The sequence below is a fragment of the Magnolia sinica genome, chromosome 9 (assembly GCF_029962835.1).
Source record: "Magnolia sinica isolate HGM2019 chromosome 9, MsV1, whole genome shotgun sequence".
Classification (NCBI taxonomy): Eukaryota; Viridiplantae; Streptophyta; class Magnoliopsida; order Magnoliales; family Magnoliaceae; genus Magnolia; species Magnolia sinica.
This window is the reverse complement of record NC_080581.1, coordinates 55188613-55215403: the sequence shown is the minus strand read 5'-3', so window position 1 is coordinate 55215403 and position 26791 is coordinate 55188613. Positions and strand designations below refer to the sequence as shown.

The window sequence follows — 26791 nt, the reverse complement described above, 5'->3', positions numbered from 1 at the left end:
CCAAACCGTCCAACAAATGGACCCCATGGCCGTCCAAACCATGTGGGCCCTACCTTATGGCGATGGGAAAACACAAATAGTAGATTGATACAAATCAAGTGGGCCACATTCACGTGGAACCCATCTTAATAAAATGTATACCCACACCTTCCATCCAACATCCCTGGATTGTGAAGAGTGAACAAACAATGAGGTGTACTCACTGCAAAAAGCAATTTGATTTTAAGGCTTTTAGGTGGGCCACTCATACAGGCCCCACCTTGATGTATGAACCTTATCCTCGCCATCCATTCCTTTCCTCAGCTCATTTTAGGCATTGAACCGAAAAATGAAGCCAATCCGACTACCTAGTGGGCCATAGCATAGAAAACAGTGGTTTTCATCGTTAAAATTCACTTTGATGTTTCTATACACTAAAACACATCGAATATTAGGTTTGTTTAGCTTGTCTTGAGCCATAGGAGCCAGTGGACAGGGTGGATTCTACTAATGTGGGCCTTATATAGGAAAAACCATGATATAAAAAAATAAGAGAGAGGGAGCAGCAGCAGCAGGCGCTGCTACTGTTGACCATCAGAGGACGCAGCAGCGTCCTGCGCTGTCATGAATGGGGCAAGGACGTGGGTCCCAGCTGCATGCCCCACCGTGATGTGGGTTGGACATCAACACCGTGCATTTGGTAGGCCCCCTTAGGGCAGTGGGCCACCCCAAAATTTAGCTGTATGAGGAACTCAGGTGGCCCACATCATAGGAAACAGTGAGAGATTAAACGTCTACCATTGGAACCCTTTCTGGGTCATAGAAGCTTTGGATCATTATGAAATTTATTTTTCCTCTTCATCTGGGCCTGTGTGACCTTATTAACAGATTGGATGAAACGTTATGGTGGCCCCACTCATATATGTATTATATTCACACCTTCCACACGTGTGGAGCCACATTATGCAGCAGATTGGCTGGAGTGCCACACACTAGATATATAGCTGGTGTACATGACGTCACCAAGTTCTGTGGGTCCCACCTGTTTCACCCACACCGTCCATCTATGGGACCCACCATGATGCATGTGTTGCATCCAAACCGTCCAACCATTTTAAAAGAATTTTAAGGCTTATGATGGAATAAAAATGAGATAGATCTAGGACCAGGTGAACCACATTATAGAAAACAGTGGGATTGAACGCCCACCATTAAAACCCTTGGGCTACAGGGTTTGGACCAATAGGATATTTGTTTTTCCTCTAAATCCTTGTCTTTGTGACCTTATAAATAGGTTGGATGGGAAATAAACCCTTTGGTGGGGCCCATTGGAATTTAACCATGGAAATCACTATCTCCACTATTAGATATGGTATGGTCCAGTTGATCTTTTGATGTGATTCATTTTTTTATAATACCCTATATTGATCTCTAAAAATGGATGAGTTGTGTTCGGCGCATTTGAATTGGCCCATTCGACTTCGCCCATTGATTTGGCCCATTTGGTAAGGCCCGATGTGATGTACTTGGGGCCCATTTGATAAGGCCCGATGGGATATATGAGGCTCGTTGTTGAGGCCCACCTTGATGTGTACAAGGCCCATTGTTGAAACCCACCTTGATGTGTTGTATATCCTTACCATCCATGTGTTTGGGATGGTGGGTCCTGATGAATGTGGGGCCACCTTGATGTATGTGTTGGTGGTCCACGTGTACGTGGACCCCACCTTTAGTGTATGTATTATATTCCATGTCATCCACCTGTTTAATATCCACACCATCCATCAGCAAAGGACGGTGGGACTCCACCTGATGTATGCATTCTATTCATACCGTCCATCTGTTTAATAGAGTGGGCCCACCCCACATATGTGACACGTGTGGGCAGGTGGGACCCACCTTGATTATGTAATGTGTTCCACACTGTCCGTCTGTCGTGGAGTACACCTTAACGTTATGTATTTTCAACCACGTTGTCCATTCTGTTTGCTGGACAGGTGTGGCCACCATGATGTATGCATAATATTCTCACCGCCCATTTGACGGTGGGACCCACTTTGAGGTACTTCATAGCCACACTGTCCATTCGTTTTGGCTACCACGTGAGGCCTAGATGATGTGTATGGAGCCCATTTAAAATGTGCAAGGCCCACCCCAATATGATAAAGCCCTTGTGTGAGGCTCATTTTGATGTATTTATGGCCTTTGAATCAGACCCATGTGATGTATTTATGGCCCATTGATGCGGCCCACTTAATATATATCTGAGGCCCATATGTGGTGTATATCAAGCCCATATAATAAGGCCCGACTTGAAGAACACGAGGCCCCTTATGATGTGTATTAAGCCCTTATCGTGCGGCCCATTGTGACGTGTATTAGGCCCATGACACGTGATCCATTTGATGCATACAAGACCCATGTGTAGGGCCCACATGTTATATTTGAGGCACATGAGCAGGGCCCACCTGTTGCGTATATGAGGTCCATTAGTGCGGCCCACTTGTTGTATTTAAGGCACATGAGTTGTGGCTCGTGCAATGTATTTGAGGCCCATGTGCAGGGCCCACCTATTGTATATATAGCCCTTGTATGAGGCCCATTGCAATGTATATTAGGCCTTTGTATGAGGCCATGTGCCCACTTTATGTTTAGCTCGATGTGGGTCACTCCTTGAGAGTAATGTTGGTTAAATGTCCACATTGATGGGCAATGATGGTTGAATGTCCACATTGTGACCTTCCCTTAGGCCCTGTTAGGCCCATTCTCATCAAGACCGATTCCGATTGTTTAGGCCAATTGGCGAGGCCGATTATCAATGCTGATTATCAGTGTTAATTGTCGATACCGATTATGAGTATGTGACAGCATAGCACCATGTACATGCCCACACGCATCATCTGCATGTTTATTATGAGATGTGGTTGACCATTGCATATGTCATTGAAAGGTTGTTATGAGACTCCCTGATAGGCGAAGATTATCTCACATGAGCGCAAGGTATGCGCAGGATTGATGCATGACAGGATTGTATGACTTATGCATCTTACATTGTGTGTTATGATTATTGTATGCCCTAGTGACATCAGGGTCGTAACCTCCACAGGTATATCGTGGATAGCTAGATAGGACACCGAAAATATTTGGTTCGAGCATCTAGGCACTTTGGTGTCCGTGGGTGAAAGTCCCTAAACTTCCCTGGCCAAGAAGCGCCTCAACATTGAGATCGAGTGGATACATGAGCGCTCGAGTGCCGAATACCAGGAGGCCTCATCTCCCACTGTGTCGTGGTCGGTTATGAGGGGGTGTGGCTTTACCCTCCTACAGTAAGGGGCATAGCTAGGTTGAGTTTGACCAACTCGTGAATGGGTTCGCTATCGACGTACCGGGTAGATATTAGCTGACTACTGGTCAGGCAGATAGTGAGGTCTCTTTCACTTGCATGGTCGTGCGTCAGTGGGCGGCAATTTGCATGTAGAGTGTACTAGACCCCGGTGTTGATCCCAGAGATGTACAGTACTGATACGTGGACTTATTGAGCAAGAGTTGCATACTCATTCATTCATCCATTCACTATCCACTCGGGCTGGTGGTGCACAACTATTTGTTACGTGTACCTTCACAATGATCAGGATTTCGGTTGGGGCGCACGACTAACCTGAGATCAGGAGTCTACCACATTGTGTTTGACTATCCAAATTTAGGTATGGGACTGGTTTGGATAGAATTCTCTTGTGATAAACCCCATAGCCTACGATACTACGTACTATCATCCCGACTGCACTCTGGCTTAGTCATTTCATTCGCATTGCATATTGCATTTCATCCACGGCATATGGCATTTTGGATTGCTAAGTTTCTACACTTATATGGCTTAAACAGACTTGACAGGATCTGCATATTGCATTGCATCTGCAGTATATAATATTTGGTACATTATAATCTGTATTGCGTACTATGATATTATATGACTCATAGACTTACTAGTTTATTTCTACTTACTCTGATATCATATGATTCATGATCTTGTCAGTATTTCCGCTTATTCCGATGATGTATGATTTATGGGCTTTATTGTATACTTGGCGCTTACCTTACACATAGTTTCACCACCCTCTAAGCTTTCTATAAACTTATGCATGATAAATGCGTGCAAGTTGCATTAGGTCGCAGCAGCGTTGAACTTGAAGCGTACAGCGGACTTCTGGAGCTTTGATTTTGATACATATATATTTCGCTTTCAGCATTGTATTTAAATGTTTATATTAATGGATATGTGGTGATATTGTTTTGTGACTTGGTTATGCTTGTAGTTATACTTCATTATAAAAAAAAATACACTGAAAATCCTCCTTGTAGGATCCCAGGATCGGAATCTGGTACATGAGTGCCAGGAGCCGAGAATGGGGCACTAGGGAGGCTGTCGGCGCCAGATTCGGCGATTGAGAATTTTGTGAGCCCGTTTTTCGAGTTTGGGGCGTGACAACATATCTCATCAATAGAAGCCCCTCGGCACCATTGGATGGTGGGCTACCAGAAGAAACATGGACTAGGAAAGAAGTGAACCTTGCACATCTCGGAGTGTTCGGTTGCACTTCATATGTTCATATTGATGTAGAGCACAAAAACAAGCTAGATGCGAAGTCCAGGAGGTGCATGTTTATAGGCTACGGGCAGCATGATTTTGGCTACAGGTTTTGGGATGTAGAAAACAGGAAAATCATCAGAAGCGAGGACGTAGTTTTTAATGAAAAAGTGATGCATAAGGACAATGTGCAAGAAAATAAGGCCGAGGAGAAAGAATTTGTAAAGTTGGAAGAGTTACTGGACACGGGTGTTACAGCGCCACAAGATGATCATACACAGGAGCATTATGAGGCAGAGTCACAGACACCGGTTGTGAGGAGGTTTACTCAGAAGAGGAGACTCGCGGTCTGATACTCACCCTCCTTACATTATCTACTGCTGACAGATAATGGTGAACCAGAGTGTTTTGAAGAGGCGTTATAGTTAGATACATGGGTTAAGTGGGAGCAGGCCATGGATGATGAGATAAAATCTCTTGAGTCTAATCATACATGGGAGCTAGTCACTCTACCCAAGGGTAAGAAAGCTCTTCATAACAAGTGGATTTACAGACTAAAGGAAGAGCACGATAGTTCGAAACGGTACAAGGCTAGACTAGTTGTGAAATAGTTTCAACAAAAGGCAGGTATCGATTTCACTGAAATATTTTCACCACATCGATTTCACTGAAATATTTTCACCTGTGGTGAAAATGTCTACGATTCGCATGGTCTTAAGTATAGTGGCTACAGAGGACTTATATCTAGAGCAGCTAGATGTTAAGATAGCCTTTCTTCATGGGGACCTTGAAGAAGAGATATATATGCATCAGCTGACAGGATACGTGGCACTAGGAACGGAGAACAAAGTGTGCAGATTGAAGAAGAGTCTATATGGCCTGAAGTAGGCCTCGAGGCAGTGGTACAAGAAGTTCAACATCTTCATGTCGGGAAATGGTTTTAGGAGATGTCATGCAAACCACTGTTGTTATTTGAAAAAGTTTGATACGTCGTACATCATCCTTCTTCTGTACGTTGATGATATGCTTATGGCTGATTCAACCATGAAGGACATCTCAGATCTCAAAAGACAATTGTCTAGAGAATTTGCCATGAAGGATTTAAGAGCTACAAAACAAATCCTAGGCATGAGGATAAAGCGTGACGAGGAAAACAAGAAACTAGTTTTGTCATAGGTAGAGTAAATAGCCAAGATACTTGATCGATTCAATATAAAAGGTGCTAAGCCGATTAGCACTCCATTAGCCAACTACTTTAAGCTACCTAAGGAGCAAGAGGCAAAGACGCGGGAGGAACGAGACTACATGGCTAAAGTCCCATATGCTTCAGTTATTAGGAGTCTCATGTACGCTATGGTGAGCATGAGGCCAAACATTACTCAAGCAGTGGGAGTTGTTAGCAGGTTCATGAACAACCCTGGGAAGGAACGTTGGGAAGCTGTGAAGTGGATCCTCAGATACCTGGTAGGTACTATGGATATAGGGTTGTGCTATGAAGGATCGAAAATCAAGCTACAAGGCCACGTGGATTCAAATTTGGCAGGAGATATCGACAGTAGATGAAGCACTACAAGTTATGTTTTTTTCTCTGGGTAGTGCTGCAGTCAGTTGGGTCTCTCAGTTACAGAAGATAGTATCTATCAGTACGACGGAAGCAGAATATGTTGCGGCTACAGAAGCATGCAAGGAGATGGTGTGGATGCAAGGTTTCATAAAAGAGTTGGATAAGAAGCAAGCAGATTGCAAACTGTACAGTGACAGTCAGAGTGCAATACACTTGGCTAAGAATTCAGTCTTTCATTCAAGGACCAAGCATATTGACATCAGATATCACTTCATATGTTTGTTACTGGAAGATGGATTGATTACTTTGGGGAAGATTTATACAAGTGAGAATCCTGCGGATATGCTGGCCAAGGTGGTGACACGGCAGAAGCTAAAGCTCTGTTCAGCTTTGATTGGTCTTCAGGCTTGAAGACTGGAAGATAGTGCACTCCGAATGTAGAAGACGAAGGTTTATGGTGATGTGTCTCCAAGTGGAAGATTGTTGAGATGTAGAGCCACATCTAGGGGTCACTTAACTAGTCGAGTGCCCTGCTCGACCGGTCGAGTGGCCCACTCGACTAGTCGAGAACTACTCAACTCAAAGTCCAGCAAGCATCAAGTTTTGGATTTCGAAGTACTCGACCAATCGAAGTCCATGCTCAACTAGTCGAGGGTCCATTCAATCGGTCGAGTAGCCTGCTCGACCAGTCGAGGTTACGCAAATTCGTTTCCGGATTTGATGCAGACTGCGGATTTTTGAGTCGGTTTTCGCAAAGGTGCAAAAGGGAAGTTGCCTAAACTATAAATAGGTGTCCTTAGGGCTTTTCTGGGGTATGAAAAATAATTCTAAGGTGTGGGCAAAGGATTTTCTCTGTACTTCCGAGGGAGAGGTTAATATATTGCCTTGTAATCTTTGTTTTTCTTCATAGTGGAAGTTTGCATCCGTGGTTTTTTACCCTTGTTGAGGTTTTTCCACGTATATCTTGTCTTATGGTTTGTTTGGAATGCTTTGATTCTTTTTCTAGTTTATATTTCTTTCTGTTTATCGTTTGTGGGTGAGACCGGAGATTAGATCTCGGTTCACTGCGTTGGTGGTGTGCTACGCAACATCCTCTCCTTTAGTCTGTAGGATGGGATAACATACTACATTGGGGTGGGCCGGCATACCGCTCCATTGCGCAGGCTATGTATGCTTACATTACTGATTTTTCTACTGAAAATCTGACATTCACTATCTCAACCAGAGAAGGTCCAATTAATGTGGACCGTCACCTTATCTCTTGATTAATGGATTTACCTATCAATGATGAAAGTATTCCCATTAACACTCTAGTGGCAAAACCATCTGAAACTGAGAAGCGAATGCTTACTAGAGATTTATGCAATATAGATGTAGAATGGAATACTACTGGAAATGCGCTTGCCTCAAAGTTTTTGTTACCTAGATATAGAATCCTTCACAGGATTTTCATTTCAAATGTTTATCCTCGTTCTGGTAAGAAAACTGAACTCACTACGTTCATGGTTCACATTCTTCATTCCATCATCTTTGGTACCTCTATATGTCTTCCTTCCTTGATTTGTCATTGCATCATTCGGTTCCGTCTCCATCCAAGACAGTGACATTCCCTTCGCTTATCTTATGACTGTGTTAGCCACCCATAGTTTAGTGGCTATGCCTGTTAGAGAAGCTGTTATTCACCACCTACCATTCAACAACTCCAATATTAACAAGATGAATTTGAAGCTGGCTCCAGGCCATGTGAATGTGGGTTTTGGTGGAGCTGGTACCGCAAATGAAGAGAATGGTGATTTGCCTCTAGATGACATCAATATGGATGATATTTTTTATAAGATCGAATTCGATTTAGCAGATGATTCTGATTATCAGCCATCTAACTTTGATGCATGTTTGCGTTCTCTTGAGGAGAAGGTTGAAAATATGAATGTGTCAAATGACTAGCAATTTAAATATATGCGCAAGTATCTGAAGCGCATTAACAAGGAACTTCATTAGATTGATCCTACCATACCTGCTCCTTCATCGGATTCAGATTAGTATTTGAATATGTGGTTTGTAATAACTTTTAAGATACTTGAACTACTTTTGGATTATGTGGATGGACATGCTTGAACATGCTTTCTTATGGTTCTAATTACTTGGTAATCTTGATCTTATATGAACTTCTTTTTTATTACTCTTCTATTTACTTCCTTATTTATCTACTTCTATTCTCATTTAATGGTTCTTTCCTTTGTCATATTGTGACAAAAGGAGGGAGAATTTTATCATGCTTGGCTATATTTCCATTTTTTTTATATTGATGAGCCATATTTCCATTTTTTTGATATTGATGTGGTGATATTGATGAGGAGTATTGATGTGGAGTAAGGGGGAGTAAGTAAGGGGGAGAGTATTGATGTGGAGTATTGATACATATTGGCTTATTCTGGTTGTTGTAACCGGAACATATTTATTTCTTCTGCATATATGTTGCATGATTCTTTATTGTGCATGTAATGCTTATGTTATTTTAATGAAATGTGTTTTGTTACTACTTTGACAAAGGGGGAGATTGTAAGTGATATGGATTCTAACTCCTATGATTGTCAAATTTTGTAGTACCAAAATCTCTTTGAATCTGTCTTGTGTAGCTCATCTACATATTCAAGACCGTGCATCTCATGTACAAGAACAAAGGTTTTTACCTCAAGAACTTCAAATGCAAGATTACATGTTCATGTTCAAGTATAACACCAAGTGTTAATTCAATCTTTCAAGCTTCAATAGTTCAAGTTTTCAAAGCTTCGTCGAAGTCAAGACAAAGTTCTTTACTTTGAACCTCAAGCTCAAGCTTCCATGTTAGTCAAATCAAGCTTCAAAAGTCTCAAGTTCAAGCTTCATCATATGTCAAGATCTCAAGCTTCGTGAACTTCAAAGAACAGCTATCAACTGAAGCAAAAGAAGATTCAATATTCATATATTGCTTACAAGGTATGAATGACCCTAGATTGACCTAGGATAGGTCATTTTGAATACATAATTTAATTGGGTCACTTTATAAGTACATAGACTATTTTTTGACTAGTCTTAGACTATGTTCGACTAGCCCCAGTACTGGCTCGACCAGTCCAAGAAATCCTCGACCAATCTTAAGTTTGTTACTTATTTTCAAGATTTTTTGTTATTGCCTCGACCAGTCCTAGAGACTGCTCGACTAGTCATATGAACAGTGATCGACCAGTCCTGCAGGCTTGACTCAAAGTCCAGCAACTAAAAATGGTCTCACACGACCAGTCGTGGACGTGACTCGACCGGTCGTGGAGACCACTCGACCAGTCGAGCAGGCCCTTCGACCAGTCGTGGAACGATCTTATCTTATCATGCCCCAATTTTCAAAAGTTTGTTGGTCCTTCGACCAGTCGAGCCGACCTCTGGACTAGTCAAATGTGCGATTTTTGCACTTATAAATAGAGCACGAATTTCAGAGTTTGATATTCAATTCAAGTAAGACCAAGACACCACTCTGAGAGATAAGTTAGTGATATTCTTAAGTTATTTAGTGCTCATTTTATATTCTCTTTAATTAACTTTCTGCATTTAATTTTGTATTCTGCATTCCAATTTTATTTAAAAGAGGGGTTGAAGTTTTCCCATTTCTTAGAATCAAAATCAAATCAAGCTAGCCCAAGGTGATTTAATTTAAAATCTATTTAGAACCTAGAACCATTTCATAAGAGTGTGTGAATATTGAACATCTATATTGAACTTCTACTCCGAATTGGTTCTATAGGCTGCATCAAAAGGAGAATATCCAGATAAGTATTTTACAATTTTTGTAAATTCATTCTTTTGGTTTCTTTGAGATTGTGCCAAAAAAAATCTCTTTCTTTTGGTTCGTTTGGTTTGTCTGAGGTGATCCAGAAAACTCAGAGTGTGGGGTTTCTGAATTGTGTAAGCCCACTTGAAAGACACAATTGTGAGGGTTTTAGGTGAACCTTGAAAAACCTATTTCATAGTGAACGCTAATATCCACTATGTGACGATATTAGGAGCGGAGTAGTTATGTGGTTATTTTTCTAAACAGTTCCTGTACATACAAGCGAACCACTATAATTTCTGGTCTTGTGGTATTGATTGATTATTTTTATTTTGTGGATGTTGTAATTTTCCTTTATGCATTTGTAGAGAATGTTATAATTTCTTTTATGCAAGTGTGGGAATGTTGTAATACTTAGTTTCTTTCTTTGCTATTTATTTCTTTATTCCTCTGTATCTGATTAAGTTTTTGATACACAGACCGTTTTAGGAATCAGGTTGTCTTACCATAAGCCATTGGTTTTTAGTGTAAAGTTGTCCTTAGAACAACATCTATATCAACCTCTCAATACTTGTACACTTAAGGTTGTTTTACATTTCTGCATTGTGGAATTGTTTAGTGCTATCTTTATTTATATTTGTTTAAATTCCGCAGTTTATTTTTAATTTGGCTTAGTCCTATTCAATCCCCCCCCCCCCCCCCCCCTTTTTATAGGACTCTTAGCTTGGCCTTTTCATAACCTCATCACATAGTCCATCAATTGTATCATATTTTCAAGTGTAACATGATCACACTGTCACATAACCTTGGATTATCCAACGTCATGACATAGTCCATCAACCATATCACATTCCCAAGTGGAGATCATTTATCACACTCTCACACAATCATATCATATTCTCAAGCACAAATAGTCCATCAACTGTATCATATTCTTCAATCTGGAACCACTTTACACTGTTACATAATCATATCATATACGAATGTGCATCCTAATCACATGGTTTATCAACTATATCATATTCTCAAATGTAACCACATTATATCATCACACAACCATATCATATCCTTAAGTGCAACCATGTCACACTGTCACACAACCATATCATATCTCCAAGCGCAACCTCATCATATAGTCTATCAACCATATCATATTCTCAAGTGGAACCACTTTACACTATCACACAACCATATTATATCCTTAAGGGTAACATCATCACTTAGTCCATTAACTGTATCACATTCTCAAGTGTAACCCCATCATACTAGGACAATATTATATCAATGCCTCAAGTATAATCTCATCACATAGTCCATCAGCTGTATCACTTCCACAGATACATGTACCTATTCTGATACAGATTCTACTCTCTTATATGGTGTCTGCCATTTCTTTCATTTATATTTGAAAAATTTTCAACCCTATAAAAAAACACAAAACTATTTATCGTACTTGAATTGGGATGCCTTCTAATAATCCAAGTCATTAATCTCAACTAGTTATTCGTTCCAGACTTTTACCGGCGGTTGTGTTGGACGCCCCTATAAGTAAGATTTACCAGCACTTTTATATGCGCCAGTAAAGACTTGTGTAACCACCGGTAAAGGCATGTGGAAGTGCCAATAAAAGGTCCGTACATGTGCAGGCCAATGTTTATTATATTTGATTGAAACCTACGATTTTTTTATTTTTTATTTTTACATATTTAAAATTTAAAAGATAATATTATATAAATTCCATTGTCAACTTTGTTGTCACACTTAAATTAGCATTTTCACAATTGTTAACTCCCAAAAAAGCACCTGTAGAAAATATGTTAGCTTTGTCCTTCGTAAAAACTAATATTGATGGAAGACAGTTTCGGCCATGCATGTAGCCTTTTGACTTATTCATTAAATTACAGAAGTCAAGCTTAGCAATTCCTGTAATTCAGGCCTAATCATGAGCTGTAATGGTCGTAAAATGGGCATGTAACGAGGATTTGTGGGTTCCTCAAAGGAAAGATCCATCAAACCTGAGCTTGGCCATAGCCCATCATTAGCCAACCCTCAAAAATAAATATTAAAATAATATTTACAATAACAAGTTAAATGGTTCCAAATACATTTTTTTAAAAAAAGAAAAAAAATAAATAAATCTATTGATCTAGCTCCCATTCATCCCAGCCTAAATCCTACAAAACAAAATAGCAAAAAGAAATTTATTACATCCCCAAAACAAAAAAAAAAAAAAAAAAAAAACTATCTATAGATATTTGTAATGGAAATCAAGAACTATGCTAGATATTTGAGGAATAAACCAATAAGAATGTAGCAGCTTATCAACTAGGCTGTGCAATATATGAATGAGGATTTAGGCATCCAGATTGTGGGCCCCATTGTTAATTGGAAAGAAGCGCCAGTAAAAGCTATAAAAACCACTGGTAAAAGTTGTAAAAAGTGTTAACAAAAAGTATAAAAATGCCAGTAAAAACTGTAAAAAGTGCCAGTAAAAATATATTTAAGCATAGCAAAAGGTTACCAAAAACGCCGGTAAAGGTCTGCCTAAGCGTCGTTAATAAAATAAGTAGAAAATAAAATAAAAATACTCTATGCTTTGCCTATCATTAATCCCCAAGTTTCAAATTGCCAAATGATATGCAACTCCAATCCCAGGGAAGAAAATGAAATATATTGGGAATGCAATACAAGTAGGGCCATATGATTTACCAGCATCTAATATAAAAATAGGATGGTGGTAATGGCATATGGCTACCATGACATTTGACAAGCACATCTCGCTATACCTAATATCCTTGTGTAAGAACTTTTATCCTCTGCTCAAGCCGCATGGCCTTCTTGGTCTCATGATCCATTCTCTTCTTCACATTCTCAAATTCGTTTTCCAAGGCCACAAGTTTATCATTATTGTTGGCAACGCTGGCAAGACCATAAGCATTACGAGCCAGGAAGTACATCAGATCTTCTTGGCATGCATCATGTGCTTTAATAAATTCATCAAGAGATTCATCCTCATGCCCCATCGCCACACGAAGAAATTGAACCTCTTCCTTTATCAAAGAATCAGCCTGTAAGAAAATTTTGGGTTCTCACACCTTTTAATGCTAAAACAAACAATAATGATATGTAACTTAAGCTCAGAACTCATGTCTCAATGCCAAATGCAGAAACAATCTGTCAGACTCATAACTTGATCAACTGATAGGTCCATACATTAGATCCACAAGGCTAGAAATGTTATATGAATAATAGCAACAACGGAAAAAAAAAAAAAAAAAAGACTAAGGACTTATTACTAAAAAACTTGTGGCCATGTGTCCATAACATGCATCCAACAGCACTAGAAAAATATTCATTTAAACTGTGGAGGTCCATTTTACACGGATGTCTATAGACACTCAACCCAAAAGTGTCTTGCCTTTGGCATAACAAAGTAGTTGAAGTTACAAGTTAATAGGCATCAAAAGCCATGAAACTACCCATGAGCAAGGAGAAGCTATTAGAGCATGTCTTCATCAAATTTAAGGCTAGTGGAGAACTTTCACTCGTTCATTTAGCTGATTCATTCCAAGTTTACTTCATGTTTTCTGAAATCTGCACTACATCAGTTTGCTCTTGTTTGAAAGCTTAAGTAATATGATCTGATACTGTGAGATACCTTAATGTATAGAAATAAACATTACATTCCGAATTAGACTCAAACATCTTATATCCTCATCATCATCATAGCCTTCTCCTAGCTATTTGGGATCGGTTGCACTAACAAGCCCTTTTTCGCCTACTGATCCTGCCTAAGGCCCAATCCTTAGAAAGCAAACAAGCCTTCATACCCCTTCTCACCACCTCAACATGACCAATTCAGGCACATGTTCCTTTATGGACATTGACAAGGTGTATGAGTTGCAAGTTCTAAGCACATGGGTAAACAAGTAGTACACATTTGTAATTTCCTTTTTTCCTTTTTTTGTATTTCATTTGGTGATTATGATTGATAGTTAAAGAAACCAATATCTCCAAGTTGAGATCACTCAGATCCACAGACATCAACCTCGCTAGCATATTAATTATCAGCATATTGTCTATGAAATTCTGCACTTGCTTTAGAGGGTGTTTCTTGCACCAAATTTCATGAAATATTATGAAATTTTACACTCAATTAGACTGATTAATCATTATATTTGATGACATTTAGCACAACCAAATGCACAATTCAATGTAAATGTTGGGAATTTGGTAATGGGTTGAGCTCTAGCTGACCCTAAAACAAGGTTTTAAATATTAGTAACAGGCTTCAATCACTGATATGACATGGCCACCAATCAGATAGAAGTAACAAATAGAATTACATAAATGAAAAACATTTCACCTCATTTCAAACATATCGAAAAAAAAAACTCAGCAAAACAATAACAAATGGCAACCAATAAATGCCCATCAATTAGATAATCAAATAATCAAATGAGCAGAGTTTTTTTTTGTCATAATACCTCTACAATGGAATCTGTGGACAGTCTAATTTGATCCATGTTTTGAGGAAGAGAGAGAGAGATGTGAAGAAGTATGGAGAGGATTGAGGAAGAAGTAATAAGTGAGAGTTTGAGGGAGGGAGGGCATGTGAAGAAGTGTGAAGAGGAAACAACAAGGGGCGTCCGTTGGCTTTTATCTTCTCAGTTTCTTTTTCTTTTCTTTTCTTTTTTTCTTTAGATTTTTTCATATTGGCTTGGGATCTCATTTTTCTTTTGTTTTTTTATTTTTTTATTTTTTTTAATTTTTAAGTGATTGGTGATGTGGAACAATGAGAATTAGGCAAGCAGGAATCCCTGCTTACCGAATAACAGAGGATCCGGACTCAACGAAGGAGATGAAAAAATTAAAAATTAAAAATAAGAAAGAAAAACGAATAAGGGTTGGGGCTTTTCTTGCCAGAGCAGAGAGAGGGAAGGAGGCGCTGAGAGAGAGAGAGAGAAGGAGACGCTGAGAGAGAGAGAGAGAGAGAACCCTAACCGCATCAATGGGTAAGAACGATTTCCTCACGCCAAAGGCAATTGCCAACCGAATCAAAGCAAAAGGTCTTCAGAAGCTGCGTTGGTATTGCCAGATGTGCCAAAAACAATGCCGTGATGAGAATGGCTTCAAATGCCACTGCATGAGTGAGAGCCACCAGCGCCAGATGCAGGTCTTTGGCCAGAACCCTAACCGCATCATTGACGGCTACTCGGAGGAGTTCGAGGCGATGTTCCTTGAGCACATGAAACGGAGCCACCGTTTCAGCCGTGTTGCTGCCACCGTCATCTACAATGAGTACATTGCAGACCGCCACCACATCCACATGAACTCAACACAATGGGCTACGCTCACAGAATTTGTCAAGTACTTGGGCCGCACCGGGAAGTGCAAGGTCGAGGAGACACCGAAAGGCTGGTTCATGACATACATTGACCACGACTCAGAGACTTTGTTCAAGGAACGGCTCAAGAACAAACGGATGAAGTCGGACATCGTGGAGGAGGAGAGACAAGAGCAGGAGATCAAGAAGCAGATCGAGCTGGCTGAAAAATTAATGCCAGCATCGAGAAATGTGTCTGATGAGAAATCCGAGCCACTGCCTTGGCAATCGGAGCCTATTGGCAAGATTGCTTTCTCACTTGGGTCATCTTCGAAATTGGTTTCCGTGGAGAATTCTAAAAGCTCTAAACCAGTGTTTGAAGAATTGGAAACTGAGGCTAAGGCAAACAATATTAAAAATGGGGATAACCGGATAAAGGTTGGTGGTGTCTCAGTTTTGGATGATTTGATGAAAGAGCAGGAAATGGCGAAGGAGCGTAGCAACCGTAAAGATTACTGGCTATGTGAAGGAATAGTTGTGAAAGTCATGAGTAAAGGGTTGGCTGAGAAGGGGTATTATAAGCAGAAGGGGGTGGTTGTTAAGGTTATCGACAAATATGTTGGAGAGATCGAGATGCTTGATAGCAAGCATGTGCTTAGGATTGATCAAGAAGAGCTGGAAACAGTGATTCCACAGATCGGGAGTCTTGTGAGGATAGTGAATGGAGCATATTGCGGGTCGAATGCGAGGTTATTGTTAGTGGACACTAACAACTTCTGTGCTAAGGTTCAAGTAGAGAAGGGTATATATGACGGGCGAGTGCTTCAGGCGGTAGACTACGAGGATATTTGCAAGGTTATGTAACAAGCTTCCTGAAATGGCGGTTGTAGGTTTTCTGATCAAGGCAGTTGGTTGAGGACAATTTGATTGGGTTTTTCTTTTATCGACTTCTTTGGTAACAGTTTCCTACCTCTGGAAATCTTCTACTTTTGTCTTATGTTCATCATTTGCTCAAAAGATTGGCAACGCCGTCATCAGTTTGTTTCTGAACGCACTGCATTGCATTTGAGCTTGATATCTAGCACCCTATTGCGTGCCTTTAGCGTGTGTTTGTTTCTCTCCTAATTGCAGTTGGTGGGGATTTTCTAGCAAACACCATATGTTTGATATTCAGCATAAAAAAGGATCCAGCACAGGGCTTAATTATTTCTCTTTTTATCCACCCCAATTCACAAATGAGACAAGAGTGGGTAGGTCTTGCTCTTATTGCCCCTTTCATTTCACCTGTGGACACAGTGCCCCATCTTGTCCAACCTTGGAAGTGTGAACACCCAAAGATACCCTTAGATGCTCTTTGGATGTACCCTAAATAGCAGTTGAAGTGTCTATCCCATGTGAAATACATAAGGGCGTGTTTGGGCGGTGGGATTAGAAGGAATTAGGTGGGATGGGATTCAAAAAACATAATTATTACCCATGGCAGGGATTGTCCCTTGTTGCCATGGGATAAGATTAATGCCATGATTTGTTGGTAATACGGTGGTACATTGAATGGATATACCCACCATCATTTGAAATTATTGAGAATAACACACATGTGTTATATCTAAACCGTTCATTTGTTTTGTAACCTCATTTTATGGCATGGGCCTAAAAATGAGGTAGATCCAAAACTTATGTGGCCCCAAAGAAGTTTTCAACGGTAAGTATTGAATCCCCATTGCTTTCTATGGTGGGGTCCACTTGAGCTTTAGATTTACCTGATTTTTTGGCCCATGCTCTAAAATAATCTCGAAAAATGGGTGGACGGTGTGGATATAGCCCACACATCATGGTGGGACCTACACAACTTGCTAACATTGAGTGAAATTGACATGGGACCCAATGCAATTCCATCTAATCTAATTCCTTTCTTCCCAAACATGGAGTGGAATTGGCACAGGACCAGATGAATCCCATCCCACCTAATCCCTTCTAATCCCACTGCCTAAACACGCCCTAAGCATTCATTTTTCTGCATCTCTCTGCAACCTAAAGAGTTAGTGCATGCACTTACCTTTCGTTGGCATCTTGATTCTCCCCCAAATAAAAATTTTGGGTGAACATCAAGCAGTCATACTAAGAATAAAGAGTCCATCCAAATGTGCCTTAAAATTTTGGCCTTGATTGGATGATGGGAATAAATGAGTTGAATTAATTTATTACCATCAAACTGATTTTTCTTGGTATGTACGAGTGTTTGGATACCAGCTGCACTTCGGTTCTTGTCTCTCCCACCCTCCCTCTCAACCATGGTTCTGAATATTGGTACTGGAGGGCATATCGGCCCAGCTGAAAAATGATATGATACGGGTGTCGCATATCGATATCGGTAAAATAAAAAATAAAAATTAAGCCAAAGAATTAAGTAAAATATCAGGAAAAGAAGAGACGAATAAGATATTCAAGAATCTTTCTTTTAGATCTTTTTTTTATTATTTTTTTTTAATTTTAAAATTTGGATATGCATATGATAGTGTATTGGACCATTCTTTGATGAGAATTTTGCCTGTCGGTTTAACTTGTTAAAGGTCAACTAAAAGGGCCTTAATTGAACACAAATCAAGAATGATTTGGTGAATTAGGGCCCTACATTGAAATACAACAAAAAGAAGATAAAAATATCAAAAAGAAAGTGAACGTTTACCCTTCTTTCCAATTTTTCTCATAATTGTCCACTTCGCTTCGATTTGTCGAATGGGATTTAAATAATTTGTTTTGTTCCCCAAATAAGTCTTGATCTAGCGCAAAATGAATTTTTAAGCTTCCTCCATGCTTTAAATGAAAAAAGAAAAGAAAAGAAAAGATTGAAATTTTGAAAAAAATAAATCAAAATTAGGCTTTTGTGTGCTTATCAGTCTGTACCTGCCGATATAGATCAGTATGACTCGGTTTTTTTTTTTTTTTTGCCCCCCCGTATTGGGCCAATACAGCCCTGTATCATGTATCGTTTATTACTGATACGGATACGATATATGGTTATATTGGCTGATACGATACCGATATTTAGATCTATGCTCTCAACGTCCATCTCAAAATTAGGCTTTGAATCAATTTCAGATTATCTCAAGATATTGGTTAAGGAATGAGTAAAATTCAGCAATCCAAAGTGCAATTGGGCTCTTGTTCAAGATGAAACAGAGCCATCCTCGAACACGTAACCTTGGTGAGCCAACTCAACAACCTAGCCAAGTTAGTTCCTCAATATATGGAGGTGGAATGAAATCTCTTAGGTTGGCTTTGGCAATTTGGGGAAGAAGAAAATTCTTTGTGGAGAAGGGTGATTGTAATCAAATATGGTTGGCAGGATAACTAAGTGGCATGCTTCTCCGTCTCCTGGGTATAGGTATAGTAGCTTAGGGATACGAAAAGTTATTCTCGAAGGCCTATGTCTTGCATTGAATTGGATTTGAAATCAGAGATGGGTACGCCATTAGATTTGGTGGTTTGATTGTGTATGTATGTGTAGTGATTTGGTGATTTTCATAAAATATGGTTTGCAGTGTAGCAGGTGCTAGGCTTAGAAGCTTGGATATATGCTTGAAGTGGCCATTTTGGTCATCATCATTATGTTCGTGAGGTGATTTGGTGATTTCATAAAATATGGTTTGCGGTGTAACAGGTGTCAGGCGCAGAAGCTTGGATATATGCTTGAAGTGGCCGTTTTGGTCATCATCATCGTTGAATCTAGCAGTATGTGGTCGAAGCTGAGATAGAACTTCATTGAAATTGATCTGAGTGCGGCCAAGCGTGACAGTGATGCCCATATATCAGAATATCGGTATCATATCGGCCAATACGTTCGTATCGTATCCATAGGTAATTTTTTTTTGTTTGTTTGTTGTTGTTGTTTCGTCCTGGAATCCCATCGAAACAACAATATAAACTATTTTGATTAGATCTTGGTTGATTTGATCTGGATTTGAAGTGGTTTTTTTTATAAAAAAAAATAATAATATATTTACGCAGGTATTTTCTGAAAATTTTAGAAAAAAAGTTTTTAAATTAATCTTTTTTTACTGATTTTTGTTATGATGCTTGAGGAGAATTAGAAGACTGGATTTATTGATTTGTTGAAGATTTGAGGGTTTTCCTTTTTAATTTTTTTACGTAGGTATTTTCTGAAAATTTCAGAAAAAATATAAATTATTATTATTATTTTTTCCTGATTATTGCTATGATGCTTGAGGAGTATTAGAGGACTATGGATCTATTGATTTATTGAAGATTTGGGGTTTTTAAAAAAAAAAATTACATAGGTGTTTTCTGAAAATTTCATAAAAAATTTTAAATTTTTTCTCATTCTTGTTATGATTCTTGAGGAGTATTAGAATATGGATCTATTGATTTGTTGAAGATTTGGGTTTTTTTTTTTTTTATAATTATTTTAATTTCTTTTTTATTTACACATTTATTTTCTAAAATTTTCATAAAAAAAGTTTGATTTAAAAAATAAAAATAAAAATTCTTGTTATGGTGCTTGATGAGTAATAGAAGATTGGATCTAATGATTTCACACATGCATTGATTAAAACAATATTTTCTACATTTTTTTCTTTTTTAAATTGAGTTAATTTTTGGACATTTTTGTTTTTTAAAATAATTTTAGAAAAATTATATTAGTTGATAGATAATCATATTAGCAATATATGATATTAATTTATGACATATATCAACAATTTATACAAAAATAAAAAATAAAAATCAACACCACACCTTACAATAGGTCAACTGGTCATGGCATTATTTTACCAAAGAATGGTTTGATACACCATTGAATACATCAAAACACAAGAAAAAGAAGAAGAAGAAAGAAGAAGAAAATAGATTCTTGAATCTCTCTCCTTTTTTTTTTCCTTTCTATTTGTCAAATATATTTCCGCATATATATATATAGAGAGAGAGAGAGAGAGAGAGAGAGAGAGAGAGAGAGAGAGAGAGAGAGAGAGAGAGAGAGAGAGAGTCATGCTCCCCTATGCACCTACGCACGTGGGCACTTTTGCACACGTGTCATGGGTGTATAATCTGAATGGTCCATGTGATGCGGAATCCCATGAAACCCCCTGTGACAAATTTTCACCTTGATCTAAATTTTTGGTGGGCCATAGCAAAGAGAAATGCAAATCAAGGGAGGAAACTGTTTTCATTTTTCATGGCCCATCAAAGTTTTAGATCAAAGTAAAACTTGGTCCTGGGGGGTTTCACGAGGTGCTGCTTCACATGAACAGTTCAGATTTTGGATCCACATCACGTATGATGGGTTCTCAAAAAAGTTTGTATGTAGTACGTACGAACCTGTTTGCAGGTGAGCATTTCCGTGTGTGTGTGTGTGTATATATATATTGTTTTTTAAAAAATACCGACTGATATAGGCCGATACGGCCCCGATACCAATACACGATGTCATATTGTATCATTTTTTTTGCTGGGCCGATACAGCGACTGATACCATCTTTCAAAACCATGGTGATGTTGCTGTTGATCTGGTACCTGTCCCATTTCGGCACATCTGGCCTACCTTCACGGGTTCCTCCATGGAAGTCAATTCAAAATGAGCAGAAATGTTCAAGTTGGACCTAAGCTGCATTTGGGATGGTGGACAAGATTTCCATCACCACCTATAAGGTATTCACAGCCCATCTCCTGATTCATCTTCATCGTCATGGCACCCTGGATTCGAATAACAACCCAATATTCTTATAAACATCTGATTCCATTGTCTATCATCATAACCTCCATAAATCATCCTTGCAGGACACAAACGCTTATGGAGGTTTTAAATTCGTTCATCCCATTGTTTCAATCATGGGTTCGAGAATGGCCTCGGACAGGAAAGAATTCACTCACCCAATTCATTTATTTTTGGCAAACAGTTTTGTCTTCCATAGGTACCAGCTTGGCAAGAGCTGGCTGCGGTTCTGGTGCACAGCCTGCCATAGGTCATGCACTTATGCCACCTCATGCGTTCAGCTTCAACAGCCTCAAAGTTGGCCCACCACCATGTCTCTCCTCACAGACCCACCGGTTACCTCCCTTGCATGGTTGATTCAAGAGGAGCCACTGTTATACCTAGGTACGAGGCCAGTTGTTTGCTGCTCTTCCCTTCTCCTGACAATGCTTTCTCATGAACTTGATGGGTTCACACTCTTGTCCAAATGGGTTCAGGGTCCCACAGGGAGGTCTTGATTTGAACTCAGGCCTCGTATTGATGGATGGTGAGAGTAGGGATGTGGGGACCATGAGACAGCTGTTCAGTAATGGTCGTTAGCAGCGAGCCAGCATGGGGATGGCACTGAAACCGAAGGAATCAGAATGCAGGTAGGAGCTGAACCTGATCAATTACAAACCCTAGACGTGGTGGCATTAGTTTCTAGCTGGGACTGCTTTTCTTTTTTTTTTTTTCCAAGCAACTTGGGTTGTAGAATGTTTGAAGAGGATTCACATGGACGGTCCAGAAGATGGAGATGGTGGTGGGCCCATTGGAATTGAGAGAAGGAACTTGGTTTGAAAAAAAGAAGAAGAAGAATATGGTCGGGTAGATAAATTGATAAGAAGAAATGATGAGTTTGATGGTAGTTATAATTGTTTTTGGTGTTTCAAATGAAAGGGTCATTTGTAGCAGCAGCAGCATGTGAAAAGCTAAAAGCTAGGAGAAGAGTGGGGTGGGTACACACAAAAAGGATTTGTGATTATTTGTGTTGTGGCTAACGCAGCCCTACAAGTTGCAGAAAATTCTAATATAGCTGGCTGAGTATTTGGAAGATAGGCCCTGTCCAAGCTTTGATTCCTCGTCTCACATGTGGGGTGGGTGTGACTAAGGTCCTTAGCTCATGGGCTAGACCTCTCAACATGCATACAATGCTAGGCCCATGGGCCAGGTTGGGCACGGCATGTCTGGCCCATCATTTTTTTGGGCTGACCATGGGCTTAGGTCATTCTAGACCAACCCTGTTTTGACTTGTTTTTTACTTGTGTTCTGTTATGTGCTTCCCATGATTGCTTATGCAACACTTTTCTGGATCAAGGGGGACTCAGTCTAATTTTTTCTTTTCGGGTTTGGCCTTGGTTCAACTCTCGCTACAAGAAAACAGGGTATAGCCGATGCTTGAGTGGATGATTTGTTGGCGCTAACTAAAACTGGGCGCCGGCAAACGGTTCTTGTTGCTTTCTCTCAATCGAGCGCCAAAGCAACAACCATGGCGCAAGCACTCTCTCTCTCTCTCTCTCTCTCTCTCTGTAATTTTATCTCAAAATCGATTTTCTGTTTTTCCATTTATTGGATTTTCAAATGTTTCTGAATTTTCAGCAATACGTTTGGGTTTTTAAACCTGGCTTTTCTAAATTCTAGATCTGAAACAAATTTTCAGCAATACGTTTGGGTCCCAAATTCGATCGAATGTGAATACAGAAATTATGCTTATCTGTTTATTTGGTGCCTGGAAGTGTTTACTTCTTAAGACACGCGGTTGCTCTGTCGAGCTGTTGATGTGCATTTGGTGCCTGGAAGTGTTTACTTCTTAAGACACAGGGTTGCTTTGCATCGGCATGGGCTGGGGCACTCAAGGTTAATGGGGTTTCATCATTTTGTACAAGGATACCTGAAATGTGCAATATGTTTTCTTGTAGAAATAGATTCCAGAAACTGGAGAAGATTAAAGACTCGAATAGGCAGAGCCGACAGTTGGAAGAACTTACAGGAAAGATGCGGGAATGCAAGACTTTGGTGCTCTCTCTCTCTCTCTCTCTCTCTCTCTCTCTCTCTCTCTCTCTCTCTCTCTCTCTCTCTCTCTCTCTCTCTCTCTCTCTCTCTCTCTCTCTACACACACACACACACACACACACACACGCCATTTGCATGCATGACACTAGTTTATTAGATGAACTAGATGTGGGAAATTCCATCCCCCTTAGATGAAAGAACCTTTCCATACTTGTCATTGGGATATTGTTTCTCATGCTTATCAAAGAGTTTGACCGAGAAGTTAAGGAGGAGTAGAGTAGAAATACTCCAGACACCAACAAAATGCTTAGTGAGAAAAAACAATCAATGGTGTTGTTCACTCCTTAAAGATCTTTACTCTTTATAAGCAATTGCAATTTGCAACTTCTCAGTGTCTGTTTGAACTCTAATAGGCTTTTTGTCCATATTCATTGTTATGTATTGAACTTGAGGTTTGTTCCCTATAGGTGAGGGTTTGATTCCCCTCCTTGGCTTTACCCGAGACATGTGGTTGTGGGTGATTGCGTGTATCCGCAGGGATTAGTCTCACTTCAAAAAGAGGTGGGGACACCCTGTGTCTTCAAAAAAAATAAAAAATGTATTGAACTTGAGAATTCTTTCTCATTTTTTGTAGATTAAAGAATTGAATTCTTATGTCGCTCTTAAAAAGCAGCGAGTTATCAACATTTCTTACAAATTGCTGAAGTTGGCTTTATGTGGAACCATTTCATTTACAAAAGCATCTATTTGTTTATTTCGAAACATCACATTTTTTAGAACATCTACTTCGCCTTTTGCTATATTTTCTTTACATTTGTTTATTCAGAAAATGAAAAATGCCCTTTTCCATCTTCCTATTCTAAAACCAGTTTGTGTTGTCAGATATCCGAGTCTCTATTACTAAATAATTGCAAAGGGCTCTGGGACCCATGTGATTATGGACGTTTTTTAGAATAGGGAAGATGGCAGCGTCCAGGTCCTATTGCTGTAAGTATACAGAAATATGAATCAACTTAAATTTCAGCTCACATAGTGGAAGTCGGGGGTGTTAAAGGCAATTCCAGACATAGGTACATCGAATGATGAACCAATCATAGATTGATGGGCGGCTTAGATTTTGCAAACATGTGCCATATTCACTTTATTTTTTCTTGATCACCAGCTAAGCAATCTTGGAATGTAATGATGCTATAGATTATTTGTGTTGCTTCTGATATACTGTTAGCAATATTTATGACAAAGGGCTGTGATTCAATGAATGGCCCCTACTCTAAGAGCCTGAGGGGCAGGTCATTTGAAGGTGGTCAACACATATATCAAAGATGGATGTCATTCATCAAGTACTGTGTGCATTTGAGAACAGGGCAACAGTCCAAAGATGATGTTGGTCCATTGATGAAGAGGAAAGTGTGTTGTTGCTTGCTTGCTAAATTGAGGGTTGTACTTGGATGGTTGTCTTTCAAATGAAGAGGAAAGCAGAATGAGCAGTCCGAAACTATGTCGAAGATCTCATTTACAAGAAATCCAGCACCTGCATTCATCGATGAAAAAATAAATAAATTATATTAGGCCCTAGATGAGCATAGGTTAGGATTTGATCTTTTATGTTACTTGCAAGACATATCTTGTTATTCCTATCAATTTCCAGAGTAGAAATCACGAAAACTAGTCGAAGCTAGTTTCATGTGTTTATCATCCCATCATTACTGTTACCTGCTTTGCAAGATGCTGGCCCTCCAAGCGACAACAATGGCAGGTCTTCAAGCAGGGACCAAGGTTAACCAAGGTGCAACGAGGGCCCAACAAGGCCACAGAAGCCACAGGGCTAGGGTGGCCAAAATTCTGATTACGATGACCGTGGATTCCAGCATGGTGGACGAAGTTAACATAGTTGATTATGGTTGGCATCAAAACTCACCAAGTAGGATGGTTGGCTAATTAGTGGTAGGCCATCTAATCAAATCATCCACTTTTGGGTGCAGGGACAAGTAATTCCTAGTCTTTTGATTGAGCTATAAACTCCCACATTATCTCTGGATGCCTTTTTTTTTTTTTGGCTTTTTTCTTTTTTCTTTTTCCCGTTTGTAGTGAAGCTAGTAAATCACCAGTGTTTAGAAGCCCATGGTGGAAATGGCCTTGTCTATCAAGTAACCAAGATCCTAAAGAAACATGACTCCTGATCATCATTCATACACATCTATGTATAAAATGGTGAATATATTAACTCAACAGATGGAGGATCTTACATGATAGGTAAGCAGGTGCCTGAGAAGGCTCACCGCCTCGGCACACAGTCCACTTGTTTTTAACTCTCTTCTTTGTGCTGCTGGGCATCTGCACACTGCATCAATATTTCTTAAACTGCCTAGTAATGCAGTTTTTTCAGATGTCTTGTAGTTAAATAGTCTGAAAACCCCTAGTATACCGACTACAGCAGTCTAATATTAGCATATCTCCATCTCTTTAACATACATGGTGGCATATATAGCACCTGTTGTGTATATGATGCATGTATGTGAGTTTTGGTTGTGCCTGATGTTAACATTAACATGGCATTGATAGTTAACATTACAAGGATAATCAATTGGTCTGGGATTGCCAAAATATGGACAACTGACCAAAACACCATCATTTGATACCTTGCCTGTTTTTAACACTGACATTTATGGCCGTGTCTAAGTTTCGTAGTGTATCAATTACTGCAAAAAGCATTTCATGGTATTAAAACTAGTTGGTTCAATTTGTTATGGAAAAAAAAAAACTGGTTGGTTAAATTGTTGAATGTTGTCTATTGAATGGCCTATCTAGCCATTGATAGCTCGGTTATATTTTTTTCAACCTTGTAATTATTGGCTTATTTTTTAATTCATTTATTCTATCTTTGTTGAATGCTACTTTTTGACTTTCTTTTTCCTTGTGTGTAGGATTTTAATCAATTGTACCTAAATTTAGGCCTACAAGCACTTCAACGCCACTTGTGCTAGGAGTAGACCACAGAGGATTTTTTTTTTAAAAAAAAAAAAAATTATTCAAGACTACGACTTTCAATTTATTGTTGTAAATATTATATTTATTTTATTGTGAAGTAATATAAATTTTGTTTAATATTTAGTTTTAATTATATTGCAACATTTTTTATGTTTCATATATTTAAAAAATATAGGTTTCAATTGAAATATATATATATATTACTGGTTTGTGCTGGGGCTAGGGGTGTACACGAACCGAGCTAGCTCGGTTAGCTTGCTCGACTCGACTTGAAAAAGCTCGATTCAACTCGGTTCGAAGCTGAGTTCAAGCCGAGTCGAGCTGATTTTTTGAGCTTGAAAATGAGTTCGAGCCGAATCGAGTTGATTTTTTGAGCTTGAAAATGAGTTTGAGCCGAGTTCAAGCTGGCCCCAGCTTGACTTAACTTAGATCGAACCCAACTCGAATCGAACTCAAATCGAACCAGTTCGGTGACTCGGTTACTTTGATATTGATGTTGCTCACCAAGTGTTTGATGAAATGACTCAAAGAAGTGTGGCTGGTGGTAAGGAAGGTATGTATATGAAACCAACACCCTTTTTTTTTCTTGATTTTTATGTTGCTTAGAAGGTGTTTGATAAAATACCTATAAAACCATTGCTGCTGTCTCAAATACAGTGAGATTTTGTAGGTACAATCAAGGTGTTTGTGAAAATGCTTCAATGGTGAACTCGGCTCGAACTCGACTTGAACTGGCCCGAGTTGTTGACCGAACGAAGCTGAACTGGCCAGTCAAGCTCGAGGACTGA

General features: G+C 39.3%; 1 protein-coding gene across 3 annotated transcripts; it reads left to right on the top strand.

The window, feature by feature from the left end:
- Window positions 1–14826: 14826 nt before the first annotated feature.
- On the top strand, window positions 14827–22060 carry LOC131255454 (KIN17-like protein). 3 transcript variants are annotated; one of them, XM_058256170.1, is made up of 4 exons: window positions 14827–16211; window positions 16388–16506; window positions 20735–20920; window positions 21169–22060. In XM_058256170.1, the coding sequence occupies exon 1, from the start codon at window positions 14942–14944 to the stop codon at window positions 16118–16120; it is 1179 nt and encodes a 392-aa protein (XP_058112153.1). In that variant the 5' UTR covers window positions 14827–14941; the 3' UTR covers window positions 16121–16211; window positions 16388–16506; window positions 20735–20920; window positions 21169–22060. The 3 variants fall into 3 exon arrangements, with proteins under 3 accessions (XP_058112153.1, XP_058112152.1, XP_058112154.1); XM_058256169.1 differs by having other exon boundaries at window positions 20668–20920; XM_058256171.1 differs by lacking the exon at window positions 20735–20920.
- Window positions 22061–26791: the final 4731 nt, after the last annotated feature.

Bases quoted from the DNA above. Each gene is read 5' to 3' on its own strand.
- LOC131255454 (XM_058256171.1), top strand. From the start codon at position 14,942: ATGGGTAAGAACGATTTCCTCACGCCAAAGGCAATTGCCAACCGAATC.